The sequence below is a fragment of the Sesamum indicum genome, linkage group LG3, assembly GCF_000512975.1.
Source record: "Sesamum indicum cultivar Zhongzhi No. 13 linkage group LG3, S_indicum_v1.0, whole genome shotgun sequence".
NCBI classification, from domain to species: Eukaryota; Viridiplantae; Streptophyta; class Magnoliopsida; order Lamiales; family Pedaliaceae; genus Sesamum; species Sesamum indicum.
Window position 1 is genome coordinate 23,352,972 of NC_026147.1, and position 12,446 is coordinate 23,365,417.

A 12,446-nucleotide genomic window follows, 5' to 3' on the forward strand; every position below is an offset into this window, starting at 1 on the left:
GCAATTATTGATAATGTAACTATATGCTATGATAATCAGACAGGTATATATATATATATATATATATATATGTCTTTTCCTTTTCTTTTTCTTTCTTCTTTTGGACCTATATATATAGTTGTGGCTTTTGTATATATCATGATGATAAGCAGCTCTTATTTTCATATAAGCAATCAAGCAAAGTGAGAAACTAGAAGATCAAACTGATCAGGTATCAAAGTAATAATAATGTATAATCTTAGGGAAGTTAGAAAATAATTAATATTTTCCTTTCTGATTTAAGGGTTTTCCATTTCCTAACCTTATACGTATCATTCCAATTAATCCAGAATTTTCACCACTAGTAAAAATTAAATTACCTTCTTCTTGTGCTTGAATTTATATATATATATATATATATATATATATTTTCTTCCTGCAGGTCGAGACATACAAAGTGATGGAAACCATGCATGACGTACGTGTGTGAAAAACATGATAAAGTAAATTTAATTCAATGGGCTTGAAATTAATTTTCTAGATAAAACATAATAAACAAAGAAAAAAAAATAGACAAACTTGAAGATGACTTTACGTATGTTTAATTAAGAAATGAAAAATAGAAGAGTATAGTAATAACGCTTAGAAAATACGCAAAACATGAGGAATACGATTAGCATATGATACCTAATTAATTATAAATGAAAAATGCGTTTGACAAAGTTTGTATATTATGCATAACGTGGAAATTCTATCCCAAAGATCGGATTTGACCATATTTGAAATCAATTACAAATCAGGTACAAAATGTTGGTTATGTAATTGATGTACAATTTAATTAGAGAGATCAGTATCATATATAACACTTATTGTGTGATTAGTTAAATTTGACCGAAATTGATCTGATAAAAATTTATAATTGGCTGAATAATACTTTTCTATTACCTACCATATCTAGAGTTAGTGAAAATTCAACATTATAAACTTGTAGTTTGAAGTATATTGAGAATCCGATGGGCTGCTTCAAGTCCACATCATGGGAAGATAATTTCAGAGAGATGGGGTAGGGACGGAGGAATTTGGTTGTCTCCTTTTCTTGTGCTGTCAAATCCACTTTTATTTGAAAAGAGATTATGTTAGATATTAATTTAGAAGGCTGATATTGATATTAAAAAGTGGTGTCAATGAAATTTTATTTGAACGGAGTAACAGAGATCTCACAGTTAAAAAATTATAAATTCAAATTTTACGTAACACAGATAAGAGACAGGGCATAATCATCTTGCAAGTGATCATGAGTTGGATTAATGAACCATGAGCATGAATGGATGAGTTTATTCCAAATGATTAAACCCTTCATTAATATTGGATTGAAACTTCTGGACCCATTAAGAAAGATACATCGTTTATTGCAAAATTTTGATGAAGCTGGAAGACCAGTTGTTCCTCCCTCTGTTGCTGTTTAGCAGCTTTTACTTGTGTTGGTCGTTTTTTGGGGCGTGAAACCTATCTTTGTAGATGATTTGCCTGTACTTTTATCTCAGTGCATGCTGTTTGGTTGGGCCTGTTGCTTGGCTGATTAATGGTTTTCTTATGTCCGAAAAATAATATATTTGTACAACTCGTATTCTTTCTTTATTTAAATAATTAAATATATGGCCACTTAAAGATTTAATAAAAAACTTCAATTTACCACTTCTACCTCAAATTAAATCGAAATTATATTTGATCGAATCAAAGCAAAACAGTACGATATACTTTCCCTCGTACCATTATCCCACTACATATATTATACTTATTATATAATTAATTTAAATTTAATTAAACTCGACCTGAATTAGAAATTTGGTGCCAAAACACGCTTATCCGTGTTCCCACAAAAACTGATTTCCAGTCAATTTTCTTGCCTGCTCTTTGTATAAATGAGGCCCCTCCCCGCCCTCAAAATCCTCTTCCTCCTATTCTTCTTCTTCTTACTTCTTCCTCTCTATATATATATTTCGGTTTCTTCTTGTCCGGCTTTCTCATTTATTTCTTGGGGAGATTCTGCTCCTGAGAATTCTGGTGCTGTTGAAGTTCTTCCGGAAGGAAGAAACTTTGATTCTTGAACCATGAATTGATTTCACACTAAAATATTGATGGTGCAGCTGCTAGACGGTAGTGTTGTTGATGTTTGAGATTGATGTCTCTTGTACTCAGTGAAATCCTCCGTTCTGGTTTTATGATCAATTCTTCCTTCAGGCGCAGAACCCATCTCCTTCAATCTTTCTCACTTGTATTCCTCTACTGGTTCTACGTTTTTTCATAACTATATATCCCTTCTAATCAACCCTTAAATCCTACTACAATACATATATATACATATATATATATAGAGAGAGAGAGAGAGAGTGATGATGGATCAAAGGAAGAGAAAGAGAATGCAATCGAACCGGGAGTCGGCGAGGCGGTCCAGGCTGCGGAAGCAGATGCACTTGGAAGATCTGATGAACTGTATTTGTTTGCTGAGAAAAAAGAAGAGTCAGGTGTTGACCAGTATAGATCTCATAAAAAAGCAGTATGTGGAAATGGAGGCTGAAAACTCAGTCTTGAGAGCTCAGCTCATTGAGCTCACAAAAAGACTCCAATCCCTGAAACATATTTGCATTACATCCACAACACCAAGACCACCGCCTCCGCCTCCGCCGCCGGCGGCGGGTGGTGCTGCATGTTCGGGACTTAGTAATTTCAGCATCAGGGAATTGGTTGATGGTTTCATCTTGAACCATCCATGGAACATGATGGGTCCAATCCAGTACCCAGTGATATTGGCGTCTGCTGAAATGTTGGATTATTGATCAGGATTGGGATTGTTGGATCAAGAATGTAATAATGGTGAATGTTCTATTGTCCATTTCTAGTTGTGGTTGTGATTTGAGGAAAATTCCTGGATTAGAAGTTCGGTGATTCGAGAATGTCAGGAGAAATTAATGATTGTCTCATTTTAGTTTTTATTATTTTTTTAAATATTAATTAGCATAATGAATTAGAGGATTAGTTTCATTATTAGGGTCTAAAATACCAGTCCAAAAGTGATTAATTTGAGGGCTAGCTGATCAATATATGTATGTATGTATGTATATTTGTATGTCATATATATATATGGGTCTGTAGCAATGTTAAATCTGCAAGGTTGTGCATGTAAAATCTTCAAGGGCTTATGATTTTAAATGTTTTTGTTATTATTTTTATTTTTTTCCTACTAGGCGTTCTGAGTTCTCATAAGGTTAATTACATGACGACTGAGTTCATTGTCAATATATCGAATTCATTTAGGTAGTATTTGGATTGAAGGATTTTAAGATTATATAAATCTTTTGAATTTGTTTGAATATTCTAAGTTTAAAAGATTTTAAATCATTCAGTTTTAATTTTAAATTATATTTTGTTGAATATTGATGAACTTCAAATTCTTTTCAAATTGAAGTATTTTAAATTCTTTTTTCAAATTCTTCCCTTAAATTCAAATCCATCAATATAATGCACCATTAACAATTTTCTTCTACATGCATGCACATTAATTTTTAAATTTTTTTATCCAAATTAGCTTTGATCAAATTAAATCAATTATACAATAAATATGATACATTTATCTTGAACAGACAAATATATTATACTTATCATACTTTATTACCATCCGCCAATTAAAATTAAAAACATGTAAATTTTTTTCTAGGGTCAATAGAATGATTACCTTTCATAATGATATCTTAAAAGAGGACGACATGATTAATTTAAATATGCACTTTTCTATCTTTGAAATTTGATTGCAAATCTAAGAAAAAAATGATTTTGATATTAATTTATAGTTTTCATGATCGAAAAAGAAAAACTTGCTTCTTCTTTTTTTTGTATATAAGTATGGGATGCAGCCATAATTAGGATATAAATTAAGTTTAACCATAATTAAGATCATTCCGTTCCTTTATGCTGTTTCTTGTTTGGTGGAGAGTAAGTGGGTTTTAAGTTGCTTTTATAGTGCAAGTTAAAGTTGTGGTGGTAACTTTTCTTTGTTTATTAAGAATTTATCATTAGGAGGAAGAAACTAGCAAATGATGCAACTTACATTGAATTAATTGGTAAATTGTCAAAAATATAATAGCTAAATTTAAGGTGAAAAAAAAACCTTTATTAAAATAGTCTTGATCAGAACATTTTCATGTATTTTGAAAATTTAAGAGGACAAATTAAATATTCTTAGGGAAAACTAAGTAAAAAAATTAAGAAAATGATGGTCATATGTATTGGTGATGTAATTATTAAGCATAATTAAAACCACTTTAACAGCTTTATTTTAATTGCTTTGTTCTTCAAGTAGGTGCTGTGTGATGGAGTGTGTGACCTCATCCTCATGCATACACAATTTTTAATAAAGAAATTGTAGGTAGTAAGTGCATTTGCGACCAACCAGCCCTCCATATATATCTTTTTTTCTCATCCAATATATTAGTAGTTGCATGAAATTCCTAAATTAGATAAATAGTTGTACACTCCCCATGCACGGGAATGTATGTCCTCCCCAGTAATACTAATTAATAAGTACTATCTTTGTCAACATTTTTTGCTAGGAATAAAATGACAACACAAACCATTAAAACCTGCTAGGATAATTACATCCACTCTTCAATTAGGGAAGTATTCAAAATAAGGGAAAAGTGGACTCCTTTAAAGTCTGCCAGAATTAGAAATACTTCCTCGTTGTTGGAAAAATTACAAGTATTCCTTAAAATTACAAATACACAAATACCCTCTTGTAACAGCTCATTGTAAGGGGTATTTATATGTATTGGTAATTAAGAGAAATTTCAAGGAGCCTGTTGTAATTTACCCTAAAAATAAAGGAAGTTATTATTTTGCTTCTTATATTTAAAAGACAATATTAATCTAAGTGGAATATATTATCGCAATTAAATGACAAAAAATGTCCACTCATCTTCAGTTCATTAAGGACAGCCCTAAAGAACACCCTCAACATTCCTGTTCGATAAATTCCATGTACTTGAAGCAGGTTCTCTCCTTTGATATCACGAGAACTACCAACTGAGAAACTATCACCGAACAGTTTTTGATTATCATGTGATATGATTCAATAACGTAAGTGGCCGTCGTATCTACACACTCTCATCCACAAAACTGAATTATGAAGATAGTGGGTGATAATTTGTACACACTTGGTTGCCCCGGGGGGTGGAGAGGAGAGTAGTACCTGGAACAAGCCTTCCGAGCTAATGAGTTCCTTTCTTTGCTGGAACAAGCCTTCCCAGTTAATGAGTTCCTTTCTTTGCCTTTTGCAGAACCTCCTTCAAGACCAAGGATATTCTGTGCGACATATGGTGTTCCAGAAACATCTCTTTGACCCTTTTGTAACCTTTCATTCCCATTGTCCTCCTCGTCTCAACGTCTGTGGCTAGTCGAATGATGTTTTCCGCAAGAGGTGTTACACCCTCTTTTCCAGCTGGATGCAACCAACCAGTGGTGCCATTTACAACAATCTCCATTGTACCTCCAGCTGCAGTACCCTGAAGTATATAACATATATGCTTAATGAAGTGCAAGGGTAATGAAAACTGGAATCAGGAAGCCATTGACTACTTTAATGATCAAGAATGTTGGTTTTATATTGTTCGCATTTTTTTTTTAAAAGAAAAAAGAATAACCAGGGTCTAGATAAAAAGTCATGCAAGCATATACAAACAGCCTAAGGTTTCAGTTTCAATTAGTAGAACCTGGTAGCCAGTGATGCATTTTCCATTAACCCAAGATGCTGGTCCTCCACAATGTGGGCATCTTTTCTTAGTGCGAGTTATGACATTCAGAAGTAGGGTAAGAGGGAATTTGGGGGGTGTAGGGAGAGGGGGAAGGGGAATTCTTTTTCTCTTCATTTTTCCCCCTCCTAGTTGGATGACTTGCATGTATTGCACGTAGAAACTGGAAATATTTCACTGCAGGGGTGTAGGCTGCACCACCAGCCCCGTCTAACTCAACCTATGGTTTGTCTGTCTGTGTGTACATGATTGTTCAGGATAGATCGGCTTAAGCTTCATTGTGAAGTAGAAACCTCGGGATACAAGAAGGTCATCTAGGAAGCTTTCGCACAGAGGCAAATTGAAGGCACAACAGAAACAAAAAATAAGCACTGATGCAAAGGGTCCATAGCCTCTACGAAGTGCTGAATTTGGAACAACGATCTTGCTTGCTTGTAAAAGGAATGGACGAAAGCATGCTTTATGATAATTTCAAAATTTGTTTTGTTACAACTTTATGATGATTTTTGGGCTTGGTAGGAGTTGAAGTTCATAAGACAAGATCGATACCTCAGCCATGAACCACCCAACCCCTGCATGTAGATGCCAATAAGAGGGAAGGACATTCTCCTCTTTAAGACTAGTATATTTATGATCTTCAGTAGGTAGTAATTCCTCCCTTGACAATAGCAGGTATTTTTAAATAATCAATATTTGGAAATGAGACATGGGAAGGTCACAGACTCTAAATTCTGTATGTGATAAATAAACTCAGGGATGCCCAGAATGCATTCAAAATAAAAAAAGATAGAAACAGGAATAAGCTCACCAATACAGGCAGCTGAAAAGCCATAGCTTCAATGGTTATCCTTCCAAAGCACTCTCCACGTGCCTGCATTTAACAGAATGTTAAGTTCTTCCAAGTACAACGAAGAGAGATCAAGCTCATCTATATATGCAAGTGAATCATACTTCTTAATATCACAACCACATTATCATTCTGAAGTTGGCAATAAGAACACCAACTGCATAACATCAAGAAAGTCATGATTTCATAAGTTCCCAATGTTTTCGACAATATAGCTTAATATTAACATTATAAGAAAGTGGTCTTCATGCAAGAAAGGCCCAAACAACTTTCATTCTCATTGAACTAATTCATCACTTTGGAGTTTGGAGCTTGGCCTTTCTCCTTTCAGTCTGAAAATTTAGTCTAAAACCAACCATATAGGTTCGGCCAGGAAATAGAGAGAGCCAAGTCCTAACTCCAGGCTGATAAAAACTGGTTGAGCTTGTCAAAACCAGCAAGTAGGCACCTGGGCCAGCACATCATAAGTAAATTTGCCTTCTTAATTTGCCAGCTGCTACATGCTTTTGAGATTGTTGGGACAGACGGATGATCTGGAAGTTGCAGCAGGAGAGGGCCAATTATGCACTCATCCACTTACTGTTGGAAAATTTGTCATAGAGCCAGCACCAAGTCCAGTTTAGGTTTGAGGCTATTAGTATGAAACAAAACTACTCCACTTTAATTTTAGTGCATGTAATCAGTAGATGTCCAAAGTGATCACAAATAGAGAAAGCAAAAATAAAGTGTTTTTGCAAAAATATAAAAAAGATTATGTGGCTTCCTTTTCTTTTCATTTCACCTTCAACAAATGTCAGCAATCTTGTACAAAGTTAAGAATACCTAATAAACTAACATGAACAACTCCTAAATGAGTGCAAAGTATCATAGATAATTCTTCCATCAATGAGAGTAAGCCCCTTAGTAGTATCTGAGTGATTTATGAAACTTAAGTATTGTGTGCATTCATAAAACTAACAAATCAATATATACCTGAGAGTTCTGGACAAGAACGTCAATGGAAGCCAGATAGGGAGCAACATTCAGTGTTTTGTTCACAAAGTGTACACTCTCCTGAATTTTCTTGTCAGCAACAAATCTCCGCAATTCTGTTTCAAATTTAGTCTGGGCACCCATGTCACTTCCCACTATAACTGCATGCATTGGTGGAACTTTCAGTTTCCTCTCTTGGCTGAGTTGCAGGGCTTCATAGAAAGCTTTAAGAAACAGATCCTGACCTTTCCCTCGTGAAACACCTATAGCAATGCAGCATCATAAGTCAGAAACTGTCTAGTGGATACAACCATGAGTAACAACATACTTGCGTGCATACAGAGGCAACATACAGCATATAGAATTAACTTATCTCACATGTGGTACATGTGATCACAATAAAGGCCACAAGATAAAATGCTTAGAACTACAGAACTATGGCGTGTGAACAATTAGGAGCTTAAAGTAAAGAAATACATATTATGTTCCGTCAATTAAAAATTGAAAGAGGTTCAGGATTAAATTTATCATCAAACCTTTTTAGCAAGATATAGCAGAGAGAAATTACAACCAGCGAATCTTTCTTTAATTGCTTTTTTGATGTTTGAGCCGCATGCCCACTCTACTTTGTGGTCACTATCATATCTTTTCTAAGACATTCTAAAATTTGTTTAATCAATCACAAGATAGAAGAAGAGTGCTTCTTAGTTTGATGGCTGACAGAAATTATGCAGAAATGGACTAGCAAATTATCAGTCACCTCTCTAATCCATGAAGGTTCTTGTCCTTGCCGAGGAAGAGCCAAACAGCAAACGCAATCTTGGCTCATTCATGATAGTTGCAACAGGATATTTAAACTAGCTTCAAGTATCAAGCAAGGCCATGGTTATTGCCTTTGTCTCCACTACATCAGATACATATAAGTAATGCATTTTGTACAGATACAAGTTGTATCATGGCATAAATAGTTGGACATGAAAACGGTACGACGAAAACTAGCTCTTCTGAACTTTCATGGGATATTTGAATGGTAGCCTAGTCCTAATGTTTCATCAGAATTCTTTTATTTATTTTTTTTTCAAAAAAATAACCTAGATGTAATGCGTGCTTGCAACTGTCATGCTAAACACAAAATTCCTTTTACAGCAAAACCCACAACTGCAACAGGGAGGGTTAGATGTCAAACCAACCCGGAAGCAGATTGAAAGCACTTCTTAATACATTAAAACGCATTCAAAGAAAATTGCTGTTTAAGAAATAAATTCTGGAAGAAAAATGGCCAAGGATAAAATACAATTTCATAGTTTGTAAAGCATACTGTTGATAATGGCAAACAGAAGATCATCTTTTCGTACTCCAAGTGATTCCCTGATATGCTCCCGGAGAACCCTTCTTGCAACACTGTCTTCAGCTACTTCCATCAAGTCTTTGCTATTCCCAAGGTGCACAACATAGGTGTCAGGCATCTTAATCCTGCACCAATCGAGAACAATATAAGTTATAATTATTGCTTGCAGGGAGAATAACCCAAAAATTCTGGATAGTGTTGAAGTCAACTTAGATAGAGATCAGGTTTCCACAATCATTTGCATTTATACAAATTTTGGTGACACAGTAAATGATCTGCAACATAAGCTAAGTTTAGTTTCATGTTCCAAAACTTGTTCTCAATTTTTCGGAGATGGATGAGTTCATAAAGGAGTTTGAGGATGAGATTATGTAAGGGCCTACATCAGGCGTATGGTAGAAAATCAAAATGTGTTGCTAAAGTATTTCGAAATTATAGTTTTCCATTAAGTCAAATGCATGTTATCCATGGAATGAAGAAAACAAACAAACATCTTATTGATATTTCCAGAAATGGGCGACTTCTTGAAAATATTTTCCTATAATCTTTGAAATGAGGAATCAGTACTGAATAAGAAAAGACATTTCTAAAACACTGGCCGACATGGATCCACTGAAACATCTTCTGGAAATGCATATTTAGAAATGAAACAAAACATTACTTAACTTTTCTATTTTTTGGAACGAAGTACTTATTAACTTCTGCATCTTCAAAGGCTATAAATATGCATAGTTTTTGAGCAGTTGTTAGAATTATGAGCGAAACCATCTTGAAACAAATAGGGTCATACGAATCATATATAATATGTGAAGTAGCATACCCTAATCGTTCTCGTGTCCTGTTCTTCCAGTACTCAGCAGTAGTATGAGAATCAATCATGGCACCTGCAACAAAAGGGAGGTGCTTAACATACTCCAGTTTAAAGTAATGCCCTCGCATTTCATGAATCCACCACAAAACCTTGGGGAGAACACGGGCTACATTTTCTTGGAGCACAACATCCAACCATTTGCCAGCCACCGCAGTATTTAAAATGACTAGATCAGCTTTAAGAGCTATATCAACAGTTTCCTGGCCCTTTGCAGGCATAACCTGCATTGAATAACAAAATCAACTATTATCATTCTGACGCCGTAGTGACAAATGACGTTGAAAAGAATGGTCATTTGGGCAGAACTGGATATATGAACTTCATCATACCTCCACGCCTTTGGCCATCATCTTTTGTTCCAAACTGTAAATCACTTCATCAGGTTCAGTGGGCTTCTGATTAGTGATCCAGACAACCCGTGTGCTAACGGCTCTCAATAGAAACGCAAGCTCCATTAGTAGTAACGGCCCGCCTACGAAAATTTGTTAAAAAACAAAATTAGTCTTTCTGTAGACTCTTGGATAGAGCTTTTAGTCCAGAAAGATTGATTTTTTTCTCAAAGCAATTTCCTGGACAACTAGGAAATGCAGTATATGACACAGTTCAAAATTCATCAGACTCGACGATTAGTTTATTCTTCATTGTCAAAAGTTGATCTTGTATTGTCCCGACAGCAAGTTGTGCCCATTCACAACACCAATCAATCACACTTGAAAAACAGTTCCTCTTAGTTAGTTTCATAGAGTCAAAAGTTAAAAGTACCGGAGAGCGAGAGTTCGTGCGAAACCATGAGCACGAGCTTTGATTTCATAAAACTGAGAGGATTTTCTTCTTTCGTAGCAGCCGTGCTCTCAGAGTTGAACGAGTGAATGGGAGTGTTGAAACTGTTGTTATCAGCGTAATCATGAGAATTGCAGGAATTGAACGAAGCTCCGATAAAGAAGGCAATGGCGGTTGAGAGGGCGATGCAGAGTAATATCAGCAAAGGCCATTTCTTCTGGACTGAAATTGACGACGTCGTCGAATGCTTCGCCATTATATTGTTCAACAGCCGCAGCACAATTAAAGATCAAATTCAGTGTCGAATTGATGCATTTAGGGCACCAATCTGATGAGTTGGAAGAAAACTTGTCTGCTCACTGTTTAGATCTACAAGCCTTCACACTCCATTTCCAACTCTTCACTCATGAAACGACACCGTCACCTTGGCCAGACATAGAGTTTAAAAAGGGCAGAATTACACTTTTGAATGATTAAAATGTAAAATTAGCTATTTCAGTTAACAAAAAGTTTAGCTACTTAATGAATTATTAGGTTGAATTTAGGGAAATTCTTCGTCAAATGAGATTTGACCAAACTAAATCAATCATATCACTTGTGGAATACTTACTACTTAATTTATCATTTTTTTCTGAATTATAAATCAATCATATTTTAAATATACTATATATGTTATACAATTAATTTAAATCCCAACAAATTCAATTTGAATTAAAATAGTGTGAGGAAAAAGTAACATATTTCTCACACATTTTGTCATATCTTTAATAAGGAAAAAGAATGTTTTTCATTGTATCAGTCTGAATTTTGTTATTATAAAATAATATTATATTCTGTATTCTCTTAAATATGTATAAAATATATTTTTTAAAATATATAAATGACATAAATCGTATATACATAATAACGTACAATATCAAATATGAATTTATTATAATTTACTTTATTATTTTAGTATATTAATATATTTATCGAATCGATGATCCATCAATTTATTGAATTCTTAAGTAATTATGTAATTACCACCTAAAAAAAGTGTGTGTTTGAATTTGATTTTTGTTCTTAATTTTGTATGAAATTTTCAGTTTTGCCCTGAAATTTTGTAACAGAGAATTACTGATTAGTCATATTGAAAAATATTGGTAATTGCATACATAAATGACAGAACTTCTCTACTTCCCTCCCAAGAGAAAGAACATCTTTAGAACATTAACAGAAGAAGCGTGCATATAAAGGAAGCTGACTTCACATAGACAATGACTGAGGCACTGAGCTATGTATTCTCAGTTCAGTTCAGTTCACTTTGCGGCAATTCTTCCTAATTTCGCCTTTGGAGCCAATGAGAGGACTAATGTTCCCCATCTTAACCATAGACTTTGCAAACTGGTGGAAGAATAAAGCCTCACTTTCTGCATAGCTTCTCACCAGTTCGACGGTCTTCCCAACATTTCCGGTGAACAAAACTTCGTCTGAACTGAGAAGACCTTTGCCCCATAACAACAGCTTGAAGTATGTGTTGTCAAATCTCACCGGAGATGAAACATCAAGAGGTGAAATATTATTGTCACCGCCGACTTTAGGACAGGCTACTTTTAGGCCATTGTAGTAGTTTTTCTCAAGCGTGACGTCTGGTTGATTGTTCCCGTTCTGATTGTACAGCCTCTGTCTAAATGTCACACATCTTGCTGCTCCTATGGTGTGCCCTCCTGCAATATCTTACTGTTGTTAATATGTTTGTGGTTTATATCGTTAGTTTACGGTAGGTAAATAGGAAGAGTTGATCAACCAGAGAGAGCAACGAGGTCTTCTACATCAAGGCCTTGGGCCCTGAACTTTGTTATGAGT

General features: G+C 34.8%; 3 protein-coding genes across 3 annotated transcripts in view; 1 reads left to right on the forward strand and 2 right to left on the reverse strand.

Annotated features, from left to right (window-relative positions):
• On the forward strand, nt 1,827-3,039 carry LOC105159573 (bZIP transcription factor 44-like). The gene has a single exon (XM_011076685.2). The coding sequence runs from the start codon at nt 2,373-2,375 to the stop codon at nt 2,814-2,816; it is 444 nt and encodes a 147-aa protein (XP_011074987.2). The 5' UTR covers nt 1,827-2,372; the 3' UTR covers nt 2,817-3,039.
• On the reverse strand, nt 4,688-11,026 carry LOC105159306. The gene is made up of 7 exons (XM_011076317.2): nt 10,584-11,026; nt 10,151-10,293; nt 9,771-10,042; nt 8,921-9,075; nt 7,603-7,865; nt 6,592-6,654; nt 4,688-5,537 (listed from the first exon to the last, which is right to left on the reverse strand). The coding sequence occupies exons 1-7, from the start codon at nt 10,855-10,857 to the stop codon at nt 5,283-5,285; spliced, it is 1,425 nt and encodes a 474-aa protein (XP_011074619.1). The 5' UTR covers nt 10,858-11,026; the 3' UTR covers nt 4,688-5,282.
• The window catches only part of LOC105159307 (peroxidase 9), a gene marked incomplete in the record, with an annotated part of 1,802 nt that continues 1,060 nt past the window's right edge, over nt 11,705-12,446 (reverse strand). The window contains 2 exon segments of the mRNA XM_011076318.2: nt 11,705-12,307; nt 12,388-12,446. Of these exon segments, the coding sequence (XP_011074620.1) occupies nt 11,895-12,307; nt 12,388-12,446 (472 nt within the window).

Excerpts from the sequence above, each read along its gene's own strand:
- LOC105159573 (XM_011076685.2), top strand. The coding sequence starts at position 2,373 with ATGATGGATCAAAGGAAGAGAAAGAGAATGCAATCGAACCGGGAGTCG.
- LOC105159306 (XM_011076317.2), bottom strand. The coding sequence starts at position 10,857 with ATGGCGAAGCATTCGACGACGTCGTCAATTTCAGTCCAGAAGAAATGG. Across the intron at positions 9,076-9,770 it reads AGGACACGAGAACGATTAGG|GATTAAGATGCCTGACACCT; the intron begins GTATGCTACTTC and ends CGATTGGTGCAG. Across the intron at positions 7,866-8,920 it reads TCTGTTTGCCATTATCAACA|GTGTTTCACGAGGGAAAGGT; the intron begins GTATGCTTTACA and ends GCATTGCTATAG.